This window comes from Sorex araneus, chromosome 4 (assembly GCF_027595985.1).
Source record: "Sorex araneus isolate mSorAra2 chromosome 4, mSorAra2.pri, whole genome shotgun sequence".
In the NCBI taxonomy this organism is placed as follows: domain Eukaryota; kingdom Metazoa; phylum Chordata; class Mammalia; order Eulipotyphla; family Soricidae; genus Sorex; species Sorex araneus.
The window spans coordinates 19,498,940-19,520,463 of record NC_073305.1 but is presented as its reverse complement, the minus strand read 5'-3'; the positions used below and the strand labels follow the sequence as shown (position 1 = coordinate 19,520,463).

The 21,524-nt window shown below is 44.0% G+C and overlaps 2 protein-coding genes across 2 annotated transcripts in view; one reads left to right on the top strand and one right to left on the bottom strand.

Annotated features, from left to right (window-relative positions):
* The window catches only part of RAB5A (RAB5A, member RAS oncogene family), a 33,277-nt gene extending 24,537 nt beyond the window's left edge, over window positions 1–8,740 (bottom strand). Inside the window, exons 1-2 of the mRNA XM_004603821.2 lie at window positions 8,603–8,740; window positions 4,632–4,886 (exon numbers count right to left, since the gene is read on the bottom strand). Coding sequence (XP_004603878.1) covers window positions 4,632–4,794 — 163 coding nt within the window. The 5' untranslated portion in view covers window positions 4,795–4,886; window positions 8,603–8,740. The remainder of the gene's footprint in view (window positions 1–4,631; window positions 4,887–8,602) is intronic.
* A 9,169-nt stretch (window positions 8,741–17,909) lies between these two features.
* The window catches only part of EFHB (EF-hand domain family member B), a 49,516-nt gene continuing 45,901 nt past the window's right edge, over window positions 17,910–21,524 (top strand). Inside the window, exon 1 of the mRNA XM_004603942.2 lies at window positions 17,910–18,527. Coding sequence (XP_004603999.2) covers window positions 17,910–18,527 — 618 coding nt within the window. The remainder of the gene's footprint in view (window positions 18,528–21,524) is intronic.

Genomic DNA, 21,524 nt, shown 5'->3' with positions numbered 1-21,524 from the left:
CTCTGAGTACTACTGGCTATCGCCCCCAGACCAAAATAGCTGAAAACCTCGAATGACTGGTTCTTCATTCTATATTTACCCCTTTCCTAGCCATATCAACTTGGATAAAGGGTGAGGGCTGTTCAACATTTACTTAAAATATTCTATTTAGCAATACCTGTGAAGCACCAGAGTTTAAATGAAGCAGTCCTATGTAAATGAACTCAATACGCAGTACAAGCAAGATGACATATAAGTAACCAAGTTACTAAGATAAAAACTCAGAGAGGGGATCAGAGACATTAAGTACAGCATGCAGCCAACCTGTCATTGAGGATGTTACCCCAAGCACCATCAACAATGATCCCTGAACATAAGAGCCAGAGGCGAGCCCTGAGCACTGCCAAGCTAACCAACCAAAACACCACCTCAAAGAAAGGAAGAATAATTTTTCCCCCGAGTTATATTTTATAACCCTACCATACCCCTCAAATAAATTAAAACCAAGTATCTTTTGTGCCCTCTATTATAGGGCTATGAAATGGTCAACTCCAAGAACCTTAACTATGCAAAAGAAAAAGTAGCAAAATTGAACCAAATACTCTCAACAGATGTTACAAAGTTTATACACGTTAAACTTAGATTTCTATAGTATGAAAGGTATTACTTTTATAATATATAACTGCGAACACATAATATATAACCACTAATATTATATATGTACACAATATATATGTATATAGTAGATGAAGCAACTGAAATAAAGATTAGTTGGGGATTTAAACTTAATTTAAAGAGTATATGGTTTGGAGAGACATGACAGGGAGTTAAAAGGCACTTGCCTTGCATGGGGCCAGCCAACCCCCAATTGGATCTCTAATGCCACATATGATCCCTGTAATACCTCTCAGTATTGGAGTGACCAATACTCAAGAATGACCTTTGAGCCCACAGTTGGCAGTATCCCCTGAACACAGCCAGGTAAGGTCCCAAAGCCAAAAATAAAGAAGCAGCAATATGTAACTATCACTGTGTTATACAGTACCAGAGAATATAATGTTTATTTAATGCTGTTTCCCATAACAAACCATGAATTCATCTTTGATTTCTGGTACTGAACAATTAGGAATCTGTTTAGTTAAAAAAACAGATCAGCAGGGCCAGAGAGCTAGTCAAGGTGTTAAGGCACCTGCCTTGAAAGAGGCCACTCGTGGTTCAATCCCCTCACCTTATATGCTCCTGGAAGCAATGCCGAGGAGTGATCCCTAACAGAGCCAGGGGTAAGCCTGAGCACAGCTAGTGAGGCTCGGCTGCTCCCATGCCTGCCTCCCCGAGCCCCCAACCAAAGCCAGAGAGCTGGCTCAACAGGCTGAGCGCAGGAGACTGGAGTCTGATCCTCGGCGCCACATGGTCCTTTGAGCGTAGTGCCAGGAGAAACATGCAGGTGTAGCACAAAACAAAAACGCTACTAATATCCTCCACCCGCAAACTTCTTTATTTTTATTTTATGGGCCATACACAGCAGTATTTAGGGTTTACTACTCGCTCTGCACTAAGGAATCACTCCTAGTGGTGGTGGGGAACCATATGTGTAAGGGATTGAACCAGATCAGTCATGTGCCAGGCACCAAGTAACATGAATTAAAAATAAATACATATAAATTATTTAAATACATATATATATTAATTAAAAGAATGTTGATTTTAGGAGTGGTAACAATCACACATAGAAAGATTATGTGAAGCCCCAGAAGTTTCATAATATTGTAAATCAGTAAGTTAATTTTATTTTTTATTTTTATTTATTTTTTTACTTTTTGGGTCACACCTGGCCATGCACAGGGGTTACTCCTGGCTCTGCACTCAGGAATTACTCCTGGCGTGCTCAGGGGACCATATGGGATGCTGGGAATTGAACCTGAATCGGCCATGTGCAAGGCAAACGCCCTACCCACTGTGCTATCGCTCCAGCCCCAAGTAAGTTAATTTTAATACTTTTATTCTTTAAAAAGATTAAATGATAAACAGTATGACAGAAATGGGCTGGAAAGAGAGTACAATAGGTAAGACGCTTTCCAAGATATCATATTTAGGAAAAAACACAAAACTTACAATCACAAAGCATTTCATATACATCTTTTTCTTTTTTTTGGGGGGGTCTGTTTTTGAGCCACACTCAGAAGTACTCAGGTTTACTCCTGGTTCTACACTAACTCCGGGTGGGCTTGGGGACCATATGGGCTGCTGGTTATCAAACCCAGGTTGGCCTCCTATCTTACCCACTGAACTCTCTCTCAAACTTTGAGATTCTAGAATGCTTAGAATATACAATATCAAGAGTTTGCAGTTCTTCCTAACTACAAGAACAGGGCTCCTAAGAAACATGTAGCAAGTATTTGTTCACTTTACTTTTTTTTTTGGGGGGGCCATGCTCACAAGATTTAGGGGCTACTCCTGCCTGGATGTTCAAGGGGCCGTGCTGTGCATGCCAAGGATTGAATCCGTGACTCTAGCAAAAGACGCCTCCTGCCCTTTGAGCAACTTCTTTGGCCCGTGTTGTTCATTTTACAACGACAACATTTTATGTTACACCTTTTTTACAATGCTCACAACTGTAATCATAATACACTGACACACCATCTGCAGATATTAATATGTACTCAACATAATGAATAATCCAATAACCCTCAACAAAGCAATTTAGACACAAATTCCTTAAGTTAAAAAGACAGCCTTTATCTGTACAAGTTGAAAATAACTAAATTTTACAGAGAAATTAAAATCTTTTGAAAATTCATTCATGACCTCTGGACAATATAACCGCTTGTTAATTTGTATTTACTGGTAATGTGTATGATTTTATGTACACTTACCCTACACATATACACAGTTCAATTTTTCTTTTAAAAGTTATTGAGATGTCACTAGGAAAAATTTCCCTTAGGAGAGAAACAGAATAACCAAAACAAAAATTCTAGGCTTAGGTTGCTGGAAAGATTCCCAGCCTAAAAAATAATAATAAATAAATTTTTTTTAGAAAGATTCCCAACCAGAAAACTCGGGTTTGATTCCTGGCACCTCATACTGTCTCCCCAAACCCATAGGAGTGATCCCTGAGTGCAAAATCAGGAGTAAACCCTGAGTACTGCCAGGTGTGACCCAAAAACAAGGAAAAAGAAAAATTTTGACAAACAATAACTTTCTATTGGAGTTTAAGGTGACTAACATAACCTAGTAGTTTTAAAAATACTTCTTGCCAACTTGGGCCAGTTAGCATTTGCCCAATTTGCTTTCTACAGGTTCAAGTTTGAAGATATTATTTCATTACTAACCACACACACATTAACAAAGAAACCACAAAGGATGTACAGTACATTACTCATTAAAGTATAAAGGTTTCTAACTCAAAAGTTTCATACTACTACTTTGAAGTTCACTAATGATAAAAGATAAAACACTAACACTGTATAATGATATACGAACGTAGACTGACAACTACTATCATATGCTAAGGTGACTAGGGTGAAAAACCATAGATCTAATATATTGCCTCTATGTAGGGAAAAACTGGGAGTAGTACAGTTCCATACTTCAGCTTCATAGAAGGGTCTGAGGTAACAAAATTCCCAAGTATAATTTCCTGAAAACATACACTAACTGCAAAGTTATACTTTTGAAAGATGGATTTTTTTTGCTTTTTGGGTCATACCTGGCAATACACAGGGGTTACTCCTGGCTGTACACTCAGGAATTATTCCTGGTGGTGCTCAGGGGACCATATGGGATGCTGGGAATCGAACCCAGGTTGGCCGTGTACAATGCAAATGCCCTACCCGCTGTGCTGCTGCTCCAGCCCCAAGATGGATTTTAAGGTGCTACATGTATACTCTAGTTTGAGCACGGAAATGTTAAATATATTCATATGTATCTGAAATCTGAACAAATAAAGCACAGTTGAACTACATATCCCTTGGAAAATATTTTGAATCTTAAAGCTATAGTTCCTAACATCTAATTTAAAAGCTTCACTGAACAGCTGAAACCAAAGTTCTCCAGAAGACTACTACTTTGCCCCAATGCTATCTCTAGTTATGATTTCTATCCACAACCCCACACTATTGTCTCCTTTTCAGACATCTATCTTGCCCTTACACAACTACCACAAGCAAGACCGAATCTACCTCTTCACCCAATTATTTTTAATTTAGGGGGAATACTCCCCGCTCTGTGCTCAGGTGTCAATCCCGGCAGTCCTGGGGATCAACCTGGTTCTCCTTCATGCAAAACATGTACTCAACCAGTTGAGCTCTCTCTCTGGTCCCTAAGGTAAATTCTCTTACTATTTTAACTATTCTGAAGCCAATATATTTATACAAACGTGCATAATTTAAATAAATTTTTGATGTTATCAAGATGTCAAAGATTATTACTTAATTCTGCTCTTATTTGGGATCTACATTCTAGCTTCTATATAATCATCTTTAAAGGACAATCATCAAAATGGAGAAAGTTTAACATCAAGTTAATTAAAAGTATGTGCCTGTTGAACAGTTGGTCTCTTCAGTGAACAATTTATTACCACACAAACTGCAAAATCACTTTTGCCTATGTATGATTCAACTAAAAGAATTAGGGAAAAAAGAAATTCTCACCCCCAATGGTACTCTCTTGAAATTCATGAAACTGGCCTTTCACAAAACGAAGCACTAGGCTTGATTTGCCAACAGCAGATTCTCCAAGAAGTACTAGTTTAAACTGGCATATTTTATTTCCAGTATTTGGCCCATTGGGTCTTGTTGCTCCTCGATTAGCCATGTCCAAATGTGAAATAAGTCCCTAATTGCAGTCTCTTAAATGAATTTCCAGGATGCAAGGTGTCGATTTTTTCTTTCCAGAGTTAAACCAACCTGTAAAGAAACACAGAAATTTCACAAATCAGTAAAACAAAAATAAAAACTCTAGTAAATCTATCATAATTCTGCAAGATAACTGCGAGATCAACTTAATAGTGTATGGCATTTAGTTTACCACCTTTTAATTTTTTTGGCCTTAGGGTCACACTTGGTAGTGACTCCTGAGCTTACTCCTGGTTTTGTACTCAGGGATCACCCTGAAAATCACGAGGTGCTGGGGATTAAACCTGAGGCAGCCACATGCAAGACAAGAGCCCAAGCCACTGTCTTCCGCCCTAATTCACTACCTTAAATAATGTAAAAGAAAGAAAGGAGCTAAAACTCATGCTGTATCAGAGCCTTTTATTTTTTAAGTTCATCTTTATTACATATTTAATTTATGCCAGGAACTGGCAATACGTAACAGTCACTCAATAATTCTATAAAACTAAGACTATCACTGTCCTTCAAAATGAGCAAAGAGGCTCAGATAGGTTAAGTAACTTGATTGAGGTCACATAGTTACTGTGACAAGAGCTGTATTTAAAGCCCAGGCAACCTGAGGGGTGACTCAAGATTTCAGGCTCTGGAATTAAAAACAAACAAGAGTTTTAAGCTCTTCAGCCAGACAACTTCGTTAAAACAGGTGAAGAAAGCTTTTAGAACAGATCCTAGAACATAATAAAAACTCAAAAAATGCTGGATTGTTGAAGGTCTCTGAGATACAGTACATCTATTTTCCCTTAATGTTAACTTGTAGTAGCAAATTTTAAAAAATTATTGCTGTATATAACATAAAGCACCAGTATTAATGTTTATGGCCTTGGTGTAAAATGGCACCCACCACTACCAAACTGCCCAGTATCTTCCTTAATGTTTTTATGTTCTTTACTTCAAGTTAACATCTTTATTAAATTTTTAAGTTCAATGCCAACTGCATTCCTTCTGCTTGGTAATCTGTTTTGCAATTCAGAGCCAATTTATCATTATTAGTTACTATCTATTCCCTTGTTTTATTTCTATATATGCCACAGATGAATGAGATCAACTTGTATTTGTCCTTTTTCATCTCACTTATTTCACTTAGTATGATATTCTAAAGTCTATCTAAATTACAGTTAACAGCAAGATTTCATCTTTTCATTTGACTCCATAGTATTTCATGGTGTATATATGCCACAACTTCTTTATTCACCTGTTGTTGGGTATCTGTATTGCTTTCATATCCTCGTTATTGTAATGAATGCTGCAATGAATAGGCAGCAACACATTTTGAAGCTCCCAGGATTGTTTAAAACTGTTTTCTTCTGTGGTCAAGCACATCACACTGAAAAATGTTAACTGTACTTCTCTACAAGGTGAGGTTGTTAAGATCTCTTCTTATATTACTCTATAATCCTGAGGCCAACAAATGTCATTTTTAATTTAACACATATGGGAAAAAAAACAGCCCGAGGGACAATGTCTTTTCTTATTTAATCTCAGTTTACAATCTCAGGAATTAGCCACCATTTAAAGAACTATTCTTCCTGGGACCAGGGATGTAGCTCAGCAGTGGACCGTTTGTCTTGTACACCTAAGACAGAAGGTTTGATCCCCAATGCCACAAAAACAAAAAAAACGGTAACAACTTTACACATCTACTCAGACTTTCTTCTTCCATTTTACTTCAAATCTGACCATTTAATACTATTATATTAAATTATGGAGATTCCCTCTCCATAATCCCTACTACATTTTCATCTTCATTTAAGAAATTTGTCTTCCCAGTAAGTTTTTAAGAACACTTCTTCACAACGGATTTAAACAAATCTTTAAGATCTTACACTCGAGATCATAAAATTAGCAGGGCCTTATTTAAGTCACTTTTGAACAGTTCCTACTTAACCTTGGTTATACACGCTCAAATATTTTATAGACGAAGCGGTATGAGTTGTTTCTCAACAACGAGGATATAAACCTAGAAGATTGGATTTAAGACAACTGAGGCTAAGTGATGGGGGTTCACTATGCTATTCTCCCTACTTCCCTATGTAAAAAAAATATGTCTTGAAATTTAAAAAGCTCCAATTTCCCAACCACCACTAACACACCAGTTTTGGGAAATTTTACCCACCCGCTATCAATCTCCATGCTGTAAGTCCTTTCATTTTCAACTGTTTTGGAAATACCTGACACGTTGCTGCTGTAAGATATCTATAACCCCTAACACAGTGGCAAACACATAGCAGAGACTGACCTACACTGGCAATTAGCTGGCCCTTCCGTGAGTCAATGACCCAACATCAGATAGAATGTAAATGCACACAGACTGAAAACACACCAACACCCTTTCAGGTGTACATAATAACCAAAACACCTCCCAATTGCCAGATGATCTACAAAACTGACAAATTAGCAAACTAAGTAAGAATATGCTCTAAATTTCTATGGAACTTCAAAGACTGCAGGGAAAACTTCAGATCCCACCCCACCCCCCACCCCCCAAATCAGCAAGATTTGCAGTTAGCTTTGCCTTTTAAGGTTTAAAGGTATTGGGTTATGGTCACCCTCCAAAGACTCTTGAAAGAGGAAGTAACAATTATAAACATTCAGCACAACAAAGCCAAAGAATTACGTACATTCTAGTCACTCAGTCCCTATTTACTGAAACTTGTCTGGCAGCAACGTTCTCCATAAAACGCATGTTAGTCCTTTCAAAATAACTGGCGTCCTACAGTTGAAGACGTCTGGGTGCTCTTCGATCAGAACCATTATCAGGGGCAGCAGCAAGCATGGACAGGGCGGCTATTTTGTGCCGCCGAGACACACTCCCAAGAATGCTGCTTTACAGCAACCCCATGAGCTCATATTGATCCGTTTTACACCGAGACTTACAGTTTCTGGCCTTCAATACTGACAAAACCCAAGTAAGAGGAATTATGACGTTTGAGCTTAAAAAAAGTAGGGGGGGGTGGGGAGCCGGGTGCAGGCTGCAGGCAGGAACAATCAGTTCCAGGGTGGGGAATCACTACCTACTCCGGGTGCTCCGCGGCCCGGTTATCTGGAGTTCTCCAAAATCGCGGTTCGCCAACTCTCTTAGACCAGACAGGGCTCGAGACAGTCTATTTGGGGGGCAGGGGGGACCGCCTTCCCCCTCCCATTAGCCGTGTCTGGAAGGCGGAGGTAGGTGGAGCGCCTCTCGTTTCACACCTGCCGTAAGCTCCCCCCACCCCGAGTCCGCCCGCCCCGGTTCCTTCTCGGGGGCGCATCCGAGTAACTGGGAGCAAACTCCGGATCCCCCGAACCCGCCGGATCCGCGAACCCCGACCGTGGCCATCTTCCTGCCTCTCCCCTAAAACCGAACCAGGCGTTGGCCCGGCCGCTCCCCCCCCACCACCACCCGGGCCGCCGGGACATGGGCGAGGCGGAACCGCGGCCTCCAGGACGCTCTCGCGGCGCCATCTTGAGAAGGGAAGAGGGTGACACCCGTCGCTCCCCCCACCCCCCCAGCCAGTCCCCCCAATCCTGGTCTGCAGAATCCCTACGAGGGATGAGTCACCGGGCCGGCGGGGAGGAGATGCTGGAGCCCACGGCGCTTTGGTCCAGCGCACTGGCGCGCGCGAGGGAAGGCGGGGGGCGGGGGGGAGCGGGACCCGCGGCGGGCAGGGCCGCCGACAGGCTGGGGACCGCGGAGCAGCAGCGCGGGTCCCGCGCACACGCAGGGCGGGCGCAGGCGCCCGTGGCGTTACCTGAGATCGCAGCGCGCAGGGCCGCGGGGCTGAAGCTGTCGGGCAGCAGGTCCCAAAGTGGCCCGAAGGGCGAGGCCGAGCCTGTGTCTGCAGCTTTGGCGATGGTGGCGGCGTCTCCTGGCGCCGCTCCCCTCAGACTGGACGGTGCGGGGCTCGTGTCGTGGTGCCGCCCCCGTCGGGCTCCGTCTCCGCCTCTCTCCGCTCCGCCTTCCTCTTTCCTTTCTCCTCCTCCTCCTCCTCCTCCGCCGCCGCCGCCGCCGCCGCCGCCGCCGCGGGCACTGGAGTTCCGACTAATTCTTCCGCCTCCCCTCCAGTGCCTCCTCCCACCAGGCCGGCCGCCGGCTGCTTCTCGGACCAAAACACAAACACTCCAGTCCCAGCGCGGGAGCCACTTCCGCCGCCCGGCGCCGGCCTCGCCGCCACGTCGCTGCACGTAGCCAGCTACGCCCCTTCGTCACTTCCGGCCGTCTCCAGTCCGAGAGCTCCATCCGCTTCCCCGGCCCCGCCCACTCGGGGGGCACTGGCTCGCGGGGCGGGGCGGGAGCCGTCACGTGATCCAGCGAGTCCTTTTTTTTTTTTTTTCCCCCCCTCGGATCCCGCCGCCGCGCGCCTCCCTCCTTCCCGCAGGCTCGCGCGGCCCCGCCCTCCCCGGCGCCATTGTTATCTGGGCGGCGGTCTCGGGCCGCGACGCCCGGGAAGCTGTGCGTGTCCTGCCTTCAGGCTGGTCCGGAAGAACTTGGGTTTGTGGCTCCCAGGCTTCGTGGGCGTTCGTAGTTCCCTCTCGGAATAGTAGCTCCTGTTCCCTCCTCCCACTTTACCCAACTCGCAGCATCCCCCTGCCCCCCCGTCATACACCCCTGTTGGTGGGTGGGTCGTTAAAGGGTATTTTTCTCCAAAGTCTTCTGCCTTCCCCGAAGCTGTCTTGGGGGGGTGGGGCGGGAGAAAATTCGAAGTTGACTTTTGAGAGTTCCTGTTTTGTTTTGTTTGCGGGTGGCACCGGGGGTGCTCGGGTGCTACTCCTGCCTCTGCTGGGGTTGCTCCTGGCAGCGCCGGGGATGAGACCCACCGGGTTTGCTCAGCCCTTGGTCTCTCTGCCCGGTTTCCTGACTTTCTGGGGGAGGGAAACTCCCACATAATAATAATAGCTTTCATTGTGTCCCTTGGCGAGTTTCTGCACTGAAGATTCCTTTTATTTGAAGATGCATTTTATTTTTTTCACTGCCAGGTTTTCAGTCTGAAGCTTACTTCTGCATCCTCGGAGGTCCTCCCCTACCTTAAAATATAACCCCCCCCCCCAAAGTGGTCCTAGCCATGAGCGCCGGTGCTGACCGCCCGGTCTTCAGTCATGGGTATGGAATGAATGAGGCGTGCCTGTTTTGCAGGTCAAGAATGTAAGGCACAGAGATTGAGTAACTGGTCCGAAATCACTGAGGAGCTGGAATCCGAATTGAGTTCTGATTCGATTCTGCACCGTGATTTCTGTGGAGAGACAACCCCCGACATTGGTCCTCTTCCTTTGCAGACCACTGTAAGGTGTTCTGCATCGGTTAAACCTCGCACAATAGGCAGTGTCTGTGCAGGCAATTGAAACAACAAAATAAAATTTCTTTTGTTACTTGGTAGAATGCCCGATTGGTTTCCCTTGGGGCGAGGACGCCGGTTAAGGTTGCAGTTCTCACCATTCATAGCTCTGTTTGGAGGATATCCATATTGTCTTTGAAGTGAAATTGGGATAAAATTATCCTCTGGGTGCCCAGAAAACATTATGCAATGAAGATCTGAATCCTGGAACAGCCAGTCTTTCAAATCAACCCTTATTTACTAACCAGTAGAGGCTAATGTGTCATACCCTAAATGGTATCTGTGGCACTTAATCCCTGAGGGGTTGTTTCAATACAGTGTTAGTCATGGTTATACCTCTTGGACAATCCCAGGAAGAACCAGGAAATAGGATAACTCACTTCCGTTTTAGCCTGGCAAACAGTATGTCTAAAACCAAATTTATTTCCTCCCAAACCTGCTTCTGCTTGGTGACTGCTATCGATGGCCTCCCGGGCCCCTGGACTTGAAACTGCAGAATCATCTTTAACCCTTCCTCCTTCTCCTCAGGCCATTGTAATGTTACCATCGAGAATTCTCTAATCTGGTAAAATGATATGCTTGATACCCATTCAGTAACAGTATTCCCAACACAATGCTGAAAAGGAAAAGGGGGGGAAGGGGAAAGAAAGAAGAAAGTGTCTGCCATAGAGGCAGGCTGTTGGAGGGATGGGGAACTGGAGACGTTGGTGGATGAAAATGTACACTGGTAAAGGGCTGGGTATTGGACTATTGTATGACTGAAACTCAATCATGACCAACTTCGTAACTGTATCTTACAGTGATTCCATTTTTCAAAAATGGAGAAAAAAAAACTCTTTAATCTGGTCTGGAGAGATAGCTCTAAGGGCTGGAGTCCACGGTCATCACGAGGGAATCCAGGCTTCAGTCCTTAGCAACAGTCACCTGAGCACCAAGCTGGGAGCAGTCACCAGCAGCGCTTGGTTGGTTCAAAAATAAGCAAAAGAGTTTTCCAGTCCCCAAATGAATTTGAGTTTGAACCCCAATGCTTAGACTATGTATTATGATAAACTGGAATCGACATGCACTTTTGCCTTTTGAATCTATTCTGTAGTTCAGCCTCTTAACTCTCCTTAGAACTGCCCAATGATACATCATTACTGTCACTCAGTCCCAACCCATATTTCTTTCATTCTATTTCTGTATTCTTCCTTTCCCCAAAGTTTTTGCTTTGAGCTCACCCACATCATATCTCTCTCCTCTGTTCCCAAATGTTGTTTGTATACTCTCATATTGGCATCTTTGATTGATTTGTTCTGTCATCACCCATCACTACAAGTCTCACCTTGACTCAGTTGCCAGCTCCTTTGGATGGCATCTGAGGAGACTCATTGCATTTGTCTGTTCTCTATCTTGTCAGAATCTTTTGTTTTGTTCTGTATGGGTTTTTCTACATAGTAGTTCCCTCTTACTCGTGAGGGCTGTGTCTTTTAGAGGATGCCTAAAGCTGCAGATAGTGCAAATTTCTCTTCTAGTTTTCCTATACATACATATCTATGAAAAAAAATAATTGAGACAAAATGAGTGTTTAACAATAACTAATAAAGTAGAAGAGTCATAACAATACACTATAATAAGTGTGTGAACTTTTCTCTCTCTGAAAATATGTTGACATTTTTAGGTCACAGTTGACCACTGGTTACTGCAATTGCAAAAAAATGAAAACATATTAATGGGGGCCTGCTGTGTGTCTTACTGTACAGGTAGAAAATACCTGGACTTTTTTTTTTTTCAATTCCCATTAAAAGATCCTAAGAACCCGGACTATATTTTTTTAGTTCTTCACAAGGGAATTTTGACAGATGTGATAGATCCCTTCAAATATTTGTTATTTATATTTAGAAAGGTGAGTGTTTAAGAAAACCTCTAAGGGCAGGAGCAATAGTACAGTGGGTAGGGCACTCGCCTTGCACGTCAATGACCTGGGTTTGATCCTTGGTATCACATATGGTCCCCTGAGTACCACCAAGAGTGATTCTGAGTACAGAGCCAGGAGTAACCCTTGAGCACTTCCAGGTGTGGACCAAAAACCTGCTGGGGTGTGGAAGATAGCTCTATGGGATGAGTTCATCTTTGCAAGTTCAGTCCCTGGCATAATGTGGTCTCCCTGAGCACCACTAGGAGCAAACCATCCCACCCAACCACACAAGACCCAACACTGAGCACAGTTTGGTATGGTCCCAAAACAACAGCAAAAAGAGAAACAGCCTCAAGTTGGACTAGGGATGTGGCTCAGATGGTGAGGCCAACCCAATGCTGCTTGCCTATGTCACTTTTCTTGGTTTTCTTATTTTGGGGGGAAACCCGAGAAATTTGGGGCCACATCCTTTGTTGCCCAAGGACTATTCCTGGCTCAGCATGTCAGAATCATTCCTGTGGTACTTGGGGGAATCATACAATGTTTAAAGGTCAAACCTGGGCCTTCCATATGCAAAAGTGTGCGAAGTCCATTAAGCTGTCTCTCTAGCCCCAATTTTCTTTTCTAACACCTTCATAATACATTTTACATATTTTATAAATTGATCATAGTTTTTCTGGGAGAATGCTGCTCTAGTACCTAGGATTTCTAAGATCTAATGGTAATTTTATATTGAAGTACCTCAGTAAAGGAAGTATTGCCACACACAATATATCTTATTTTTTTCCTAACTCAGGATAAATTGAGGGGACTTATAATTGTATATAGTTTAGTGTCAAATGTAGGATTGGTCCAGATATAAATACACATGCCCTCTCCAACTTAATTGCTGCCATGCTCCCAGCTGAGCTCCACAGGCTTAGATGAACCTCACCCATGAATAGATCTGCTGAAAAACTCAGGTATGCAGGACTTGTGACTGAAATCCCCCAGGCTCGCATGGAGCTGGGAATGAGCGACCTAACCCCATCTCCCTGTGTTTCCAGTAGCCTGGCAGTTATGCCCAGGAACTGCCTCTGGAGCCATATAATCTCATTCACTGTCATGACCCAGAGACTCAGAAATAAACTCTCAGAAGAGAGCACAGAACAATATGCCACAGAAGTGCCTCTGGTCCCCAAAGTCATCATCCAATTAACCCGAGCTTTATAACCTTATTTAAAATTTTAGAATTCCTGGAGCACACAGCCACAGTTGCTGCCGCATGACATCACATTCTTATATAAGAGCTTAATGGCTCCAGGATGAACTACAACAATCCTCACATACTTTCCTTTAAGGAAAATTTTTTGGATTCTTTTTAGCGGATTATTTATAACAAGCAGTACAATTAGGTCCTGCTTTGGGGGAAGGGACTGGGGGTCAGAGTGGAAACATTTAAAATATATAATGGTCGGTAGGTGTAATGGTGGTGGGATTAGCGTTGGGATATTAAATGTAACAAATTATTGGGAACATGTAATAAATTATTGGGAACAGCTTTATAAAAATAAAATTTAAGAATATGCATGCCTGTGTATGCAGCTGACCCTAGTTCAAAGCCCAGTACCACAATCGAGAGACTGCCCGGGTTCACTTCTGAGCAGAGTCAGGACTCAGATACCGCACTGTCAGGTGTACCCAACCTCCAAATTAAAAAAAAAATGTATTAAAAAAAATGGGTTCTCGACTTTCCTCCCTGGCAGCTCGGAGGCCACCATCTTTCAGAGGGCAATGGACAGACAGGTTTGGGCCCGCAGTGAGGAGGCTCGGGGCCTCACAGGATGGGGTGGGGGTGGTGCCAGCCCTTTCTGCTCCCTACCTCCAGGAGACCCTGAGTCACCGCCCACGAGAGGCCTCTCTGGCCCCTGATAGAGTTGCTGAACTGTGGTGATCCCAGAGACTCAGAAACAAATCTTGGGACCCAGCAGCTTTTGGCAGAAATTCCTCCAGATTTAATTATTAAAATTCCAGAATTCCAAAATCATATGCTATTCATAATCAGCAGTAGAAAACAAAGTGTCTAATGCTACCTTTTCAGCAGATCTAAGTATTGGGGGAAAAAAATCTCAACAATGGTGGGCTGATGTCAAAATATTGAATGTAATCAAAGTAGAGAGTAATGTAGACATCATCTGTCACACAGGTAGAGGGAGGTGTGGGGTGGGGGGTATACTGGGGTTGGCGGTGGTGGGAAATATGCACTGGTGAGGGGACGGGTGTTTCATTATTGTATGACCGAGTCTTAAACCTGAAAGCTTTGTAACTGCTCTCACGGTGATTCAATAAATTTAAAAATAAAAAAGAAATAAAAAATGGGTTCTTACCAATAAAAATTAGATAAGGATGCTACAAATGAATAAGCCCAAATTAAGTGAACACAGTCCTTAGTGTACTTTGTCATCTCCAAAGACCCACTCATGAATCACCAGCACCATGTATGGTGTGTCTTAATCATATCTTCTATCTTTGGTTCCAGGAAATATTTTCTTTTTATATAGTTGGAGAATAAATATTTGCATAGGTGGTAATGAATGGTAATATTTATTTTGAATTGACATTTGCTGGAGACAAACCAAAAGATAAATAACAAGGAATTGTAAGTATGGTAGCCAGGCAAAATACTAGAAACTTGGCCTACTCTCTTTTGTTTTAAAAGCTGGTGTCTTTGCATGGCATCATATTATCTAAGGGACTTCTAATCGAATTCTAAAGTAGCTTCCCTTCACACCAAAGCACATCATTTTCATACTAATACTTATCATGCATTTATAAAAACAAATGTCTTAATTAGTGATTCACTCGGTGGTTATCTATCCCCATTAAATTGTAAATTCCAGGACTGGAGAGAAAGCTTAATGAGCTGGTGTGTGCTTCGTATACTACAGGCCGGGGTTTGATCCCTGGCATGGCACGTTCCCCTGAGTACTGCTGGGAGCAACCTACCCCTCCAGCACTGCGTAGATGTGGCACCATGTGGACACAAAATACAAACACACACACATACACACACACACATTCCTGGAGCTAGGATTGATATATTTCTTTGTTTACCCAATACTCCAGGGTTAGAGCAATAGCACAGTGGGTAGAGCATTTGCCTTGCACTCGGCCGACCCAGGTTCGATTCCTCCGCCCCTCTCAGAGAGCCTGGCAAGCTACTGAGAGTATCTCGCCCACACAGCAGAGCCTGGCAAGCTCCTTGTTGCGTATTTGACACGCCAAAAACAGTAACAAGTCTCACAATGGAGACGTTACTGGTGCCAGCTCGAGCAAATTGATGAGCAACAGGATGACAGTGACAGTGACAGTGACAGTGACCCAATACTTGTACAATGTAAGAATTCTAAGAATTTATTTTTTAATGGGAGTGGGGAGAGCACACACAGTGATGCTCAGGGGTCATTCCCAGGAATCAGTTGCTGATTGATCAGTCTTTGGTGAGTAAAACATGCAGACAAGCTTATTAAGTGATCTCCCAGGCCCCCCAAAGAGTTCTTAAAAACAATGGGCTCTATGGTGACTGTATCACTGTCATCCCATTCTCATCAATTTGCTCGACCGGGCACCAGTAACATCTCCATTGTGAGACTTGATACTGTTTTTGGTATATCAAATACGCCACGGATAGCTTTCCAGGCTCTGCCATGCGGGCAGGATAATCTCGGAGCTTACCAGGTTCTCTGAGAGGGATGGAGGAATCGAACCCGGGTCAGCTGCATGCAAGGCAAACGCCCTACCCGCTGTGCTATCGCTCCAGTCATGGAGACAGATAGTATAATGGGTAGGCCTCTTTCCCTCATGTGCCCGATCTTGGTTTGATCCCCAGAACCCCGTATAGTCCCTTCAAGCCCAGCCTGGTGTGGTCCAAAAACAAAACACGGAACTTTATAAAATTCCATTCAAAATTTAAGGTAGTTGTTCTATCACTTGTCTGTTTAAAACATGACAAATATTCACCAAAAATACACGTTTGTTATGATGTGATAGTATAAAGAGTAGGAATGTAATGTAGCTTAATGGTTCTGCCTCTGCTTTGTGTGCATGAGATGTAGGTTTAACCCCCGGAACAAGAAGAATTAAAAAAAAACAATTGAAAGACACTCCCCCCCCCCCATACTTAACAGCAAAGTTTGGAATTGGAGAAACAGCTCAGAGATTGAGTACACGCTGTGCACACAGGAGACCCAGGCTTAATCCTACATCCTGCAGGGTCTCTGAGCATCTCCCAGAGCGACCCTGAAGCACCGAGCTGGGTGAAGCCCTGAATACCACTATTTGTACCCAAAAGCAACAAAATAAAAAACCATCCTCCCAAATGAAAAACCTGGCAGTTCTCAGGGCTTACCTCTGGATCTGCACTCTGGGATCACTCCTGGTGGAGCTAGGGCTACCATAGGTGGTGCCCGGGATCAAACCCAGGTCTACCATGTTATGAGGTATGCCCTACCTGTAGAACTGTCACTCTAGTCCCTGCGTTGTACTCTTAAAGACTTCCTTATTAATTTTTAAAATCTTATTTATTTTATTGAATCACTGTGAGATACACAGTTACAAGGTTATTCGTGATTGGGTTTCAGTCATGCAATCGTCCAATACCCACCCCTTCACCAATACACATTTCCCACCACCAATGTTCCCATTTTCACTTCTGCCACCTTCTGCTCCTCCTCCTTCCCCTCAAGCCTGTCTCTTTGGCAGGCACTTTTCTTCTTTCTCTCTCACTTTAAAATATGCTTTTATTTGTGGGGCTCTGGGCTCTTGCCTCATATATAATACACACACATATAATATATCTAAGTTATAGGTGCCAAATTAAAAAAATTATATAGAATTTAAAGTAGTTCTTCAGGGTCAGAGAAATCATACAGGGATTGAGTCGTTTATCTTGCATTCAGCACACCCATTTGGTCCCCAGCACCACGTATGGTACCTTATCACTTCCCAGTCACCCCTTAAAACTTCTGGGTGTGACTCCCTTCCCACAAAAATAAGATGAAGCAGTTCCACAGCACTCAAAGATCTACAGGCTGTGTATACTTTTACATGAAAAGGCCAGAACCTAGTAGAAGTCTCTGCTAGAATGTTCTTTCCGTTGACACAGAAAAACCAAAAACTAGTATTATTTCCTTATCAGTAAAATTAATAACCCAATGTCCAGGAGGAAACCCATAGCTGAATCCAACCCAAGGGGCTGAAGTTGTTTGGAAAACCATGGAGTAGTTGGTGGGAACATTTGCCGATTATATTCAGGATCATCACACTCCCAGTTTTTCCGCTCTCCAAATCTAGTAAAGATGCGGGGTGGGGAGGAGAAGCGGAAAGAAGCGGGAGGGGCGGGGATCAGCCGGAGTAAGAATTGAACTTCAAGCCACGCCCCCGTTTCCCAGGTAACCAGTCAAACAATTCCAGCTCCTTTTCCTCGGAATTCCGTCCTGTGTTTAGGGGTAGGCAGCAGCGGGCAGGGGTCCCGAGTGGCTAAAGTGTTCTTTCGTGGGAGTGGGGGTCCCCCAGAGGGTTGGGACCACCCACGAGACTGGGAATTCCGCCTGAACCAGGTACCGCTTTTCCGTTGAAGATGAAAGCCTTTGGAGGAATGATGCGGATGTCTGAGAGCCAGTCTCCAAGGATTGGAGTCCTGCCTTGAAGGCAGGACTCACCCTGGAAGGAACCGCTGGCTTAAGAGGGAAAAGAGTAAAATCGCCCTGGGAGTCGGGACTCAGTTTGGGATTAGAAGAAAAATCCCCCTGGAGAGAGATTACTGTAGAGAGTAATATATATGAGGGAAGAATGAAATCGTTAGAAACAAAATCTCCATCGAATAAGCAGCTCGATGTGAGTTTTAAAGGGCAGACTTTTTCTAGGCCCTCTGCCAAGACAGTTAATTTAGAAGCGACCAGAGGTTCATCATCATGGGAAACTAAACCAGATTCTCTGGGTATGTTACAGAGAAGAATGAAGTTAGAAGATGAATGTCTTCCGGCAGCGGGTTCTGGGAGGAACATGCAGGGTCCCCTGGGCACCGTGGGTGAAAGTCCACGGGCTCCAGGGAGCCGGAGGGATTCAGGGGATGCTGGCCCCGCAGGGTTAGGGATTGCAGTGGGGAAGCAGCCTGCTTTAGCTACGAGGCCCCGGCAGGGAATGGGAGGAGAGCCCCCTGGCGTGGCCATAAAGCCTGGTCCCGAGGCGACCACTCCTGGGAAGGTGGACGTTGGGCTTCCCCGACCAGAGGAGTCCAAGGACTCGAAGTCCCCAGTGAGCTTGGCCATAGATGCTGATGAAAGCGAGTTTGCTCAAAGGCCCAGAGAGAAAAGCAATTCCGAAAACGAACCAGGAGTGGAGCCTCCAGATAGCATTAGACCCATATACAGCGGGAAATTCTTCGATCGGACGCCTTGCTTGCCAAGTGTGAGTTGTTTTGTTTTTAAGTACTCATCCTAGGACTTAAATATAGCCACGCCTTCATCAAAAACAAAAACCCATGAGACCGGTTTGGATTTGTGGAGTGAAAATGGAGAGGGTTCATTGGGATTCTGATCCATTGTGCCAAGAACTTTCTCCAGCTTTTACCTTATCTGATCTAGTTTACCTCCCTCCCTAGATGTCACTTTTTTGTACGAATGCGAGTGTGGTTCCTGATCGTCTCCTCCTTCTTCCATTGAACTCAAACAGTTTATTCTTCACTGCATCTCCTCAATAGTTTTCTTTTAATCTTTTAAAAAATTGATTGAGGTTCTGTGATGTACAATAGTGTTAATGATGATTTTTCCCTGCACAAAATTCCAATGCCACACCATCACCAGTGTACCCATCTCCCTCCCCTAAGAACCCCAACGCCCGGTCACTTTAAACCCACCCCAGTCCCATCAAACTCAATTATGTACATCAGTTCTCCACTGTCTTTTCTTGGGCCCTTTGTTGCTACCTTGTTGTGTATCTTCAGGTACCACGTACGAGAGGAATTACTCCCTATCTATTCAGCCCGAATGACTGACTTAACTGTAAGCATTCTATTAGACAGAAACGTCCTTGGTACTCCTCAAACAGCTGTCCATATTATAAAGTCAACATGATTGCAGGTGGAGAGATAGCACAGTGGTAGGGCACTTTCCTGACCAATTGCTGTGCCTGGTCTGATCACCTGGTTTGGTCTGGGCACTGACATGAGTAAGCCTTGAGTACTATAGGGTGTGGCCCAACCCCAATTTTTTAAAAAAGAAAGAAAGAAAGAAAGAAAGAAAGAAAGAAAGAAAGAAAGAAAGAAAGAAAGAAAGAAAGAAAGAAAGAAAGAAAGAAAGAAAAAACCCAAAACCAGGGGCTGGAGAGATAGCACAGCGGGTAGGGCGTTTGCCTTGCACGGGGCTGACCCGGGTTCAAATCCCAGCATCCCATATGGTCCCCTGAGCACAGCCAGGGGTAATTCCTGAGTGCAAAGCCAGAAGTAACCCCTGTGCATCGCCACGTGTGACCCAAAAAGCAAAAAAACAAAACAAAACCAAAAAAACCCCCAAAACCAATTTGATTGCAAATCAGCTGTGATTAGGCTTTAGTGTCCTTGTGCATTTTACTGGGAACACACAAATGAGTAGAGTTTGCTTTGATTTAGCAATAGGTTGCTTGCTACTAACAGTTTCCCATCTTAAGACCTCTGGCCCTACCCCTGCTAAATCTTGCCCTACTCCCACTTTCCTCTCTTTTTTTTTCTGTTCTGGGGCTCAAAGTCAGGGTCTCACACATGAGAGACATGCACTTTACCCTGAGCTGTATCCATTACCCCTATTTTTTATATTTCTTTTTATTTTTGCTTTTTGGGTCATACCAAGCAATGCTCAGGGCTTGGCTCTGCAAGCTTGGCTCTGCACTCAGGAATTACTTCTGGCGGTTGAAGGGGGGCCATATGGGATGCCGCAGATTGAACCGGGGTCAGCCGCATGCAAGGCAAAAGCCCCCCGTTGTACTATCGCTCCAGCCCCTGTTTCTTTAATTAAATATTCCCCAGGGGACACTGGAAGGGTGGAGAGGTGTGGTATTAGCCTTGGCTGCAATTTGGGGGGTTCTGTATGTTTGCTTAAAGAAGGTAGGTATCCATAATAATATCTATATATATTTTTTTTCCTGAAAAAAGGGTAGTAGGCCAAATAAGTTTGGGAACTTGTACTTTATTGTTTTGACAGGCACATCCAGTGGTATTCAGGGAGTATTCTTTGTTCTGCAGTCAGGGATGACTCCTAGCAGTACTCAGGGATGACTCCTGGCAGTACTCTGGCAGGGATGGGACTGAGGTCAGCCATGTGCAAGGCAAACACCTTCCCTACCTTACTGTCTCACCATTCCCTTGCACCCCTGCTTCAATCCTTTCTTTCTTAGTGTGTCCAATCAGAAGGTCATATTTCCCTGACATGTTTGTATGCTTCTCCTCTATATTCAGAAATATCAAGATCCTCTTAAACTTTGACTATACTCTTCCCAAAAGGAATTCTGCACCTAACATGATAGAACATATTTGCTTACTCATCTTTATCCCTCTATTATGGTCCTACAACCATTATTTCATTTCGCTAATCACCTCCCTCCCCCAACATCTGCACATTCATCCAGTGCACCCAACTTTTAATCTTTCTGCTCTTCTCTTCTTGATTCCTCCCAAGCTCTGCCAAAGACCCAGGACACTACGCAGATTTTCTTTCTCCCAGTTTTATAGAGAAAACTTACTCTTTGCAAAATTTCAGCTGCCTAGAAATAGATAAAGTGGAGATAGATAAGACATATGTAGCTGTGAACAAATAGTTCTAATCTTTGCACTGACAAAGGAAGGACAGATAAGATGTAAATTACAGTTAAGTGCTCTAAGCCGAGGGAGATTTAGCCCTTCACTGAAAGGCCACATTGAAGTCAGATATTTGCTCAGGCCAATAGTTAGGGTGTTGGTGGAAGTACGCCCATACACACTGTGAGCTTCTTAACATTTATCTTGAGCTTAACTTGAATGCAGTCATACTCCCATATTATTTATGATAAAGGGCCACCAATGATCTGTGAACTATGACAAGATTATTTCTGGAAGCAGAGTCTCTCAGCCAGCCTAGAAGTTTTCTAATTGTGATCACTGACCATGTTAGTATTGTTTAAAAGATAAAGCATGAGCCTAGGAGATAGGACAGCAGCTAGGGCGCATGTCTGCCATGCCCCTGACCTATATTCCATTCCTGACACCATCTGGTCCACCAAACATGGCCAGGTACAGCTCTGGAGGTAACCCCCCATCCCCTACCCCCGCCCCCAGCATCACACCTTGTGATTAGGCCACACCCTGTAATGCTGGGCGTGGGGTGGGGGACCACAGGGTGTCTGCAGGTCCCTAGCAGTATCCAATCCTTAATCAGTGCTGGGGTGACTGAGAATCAT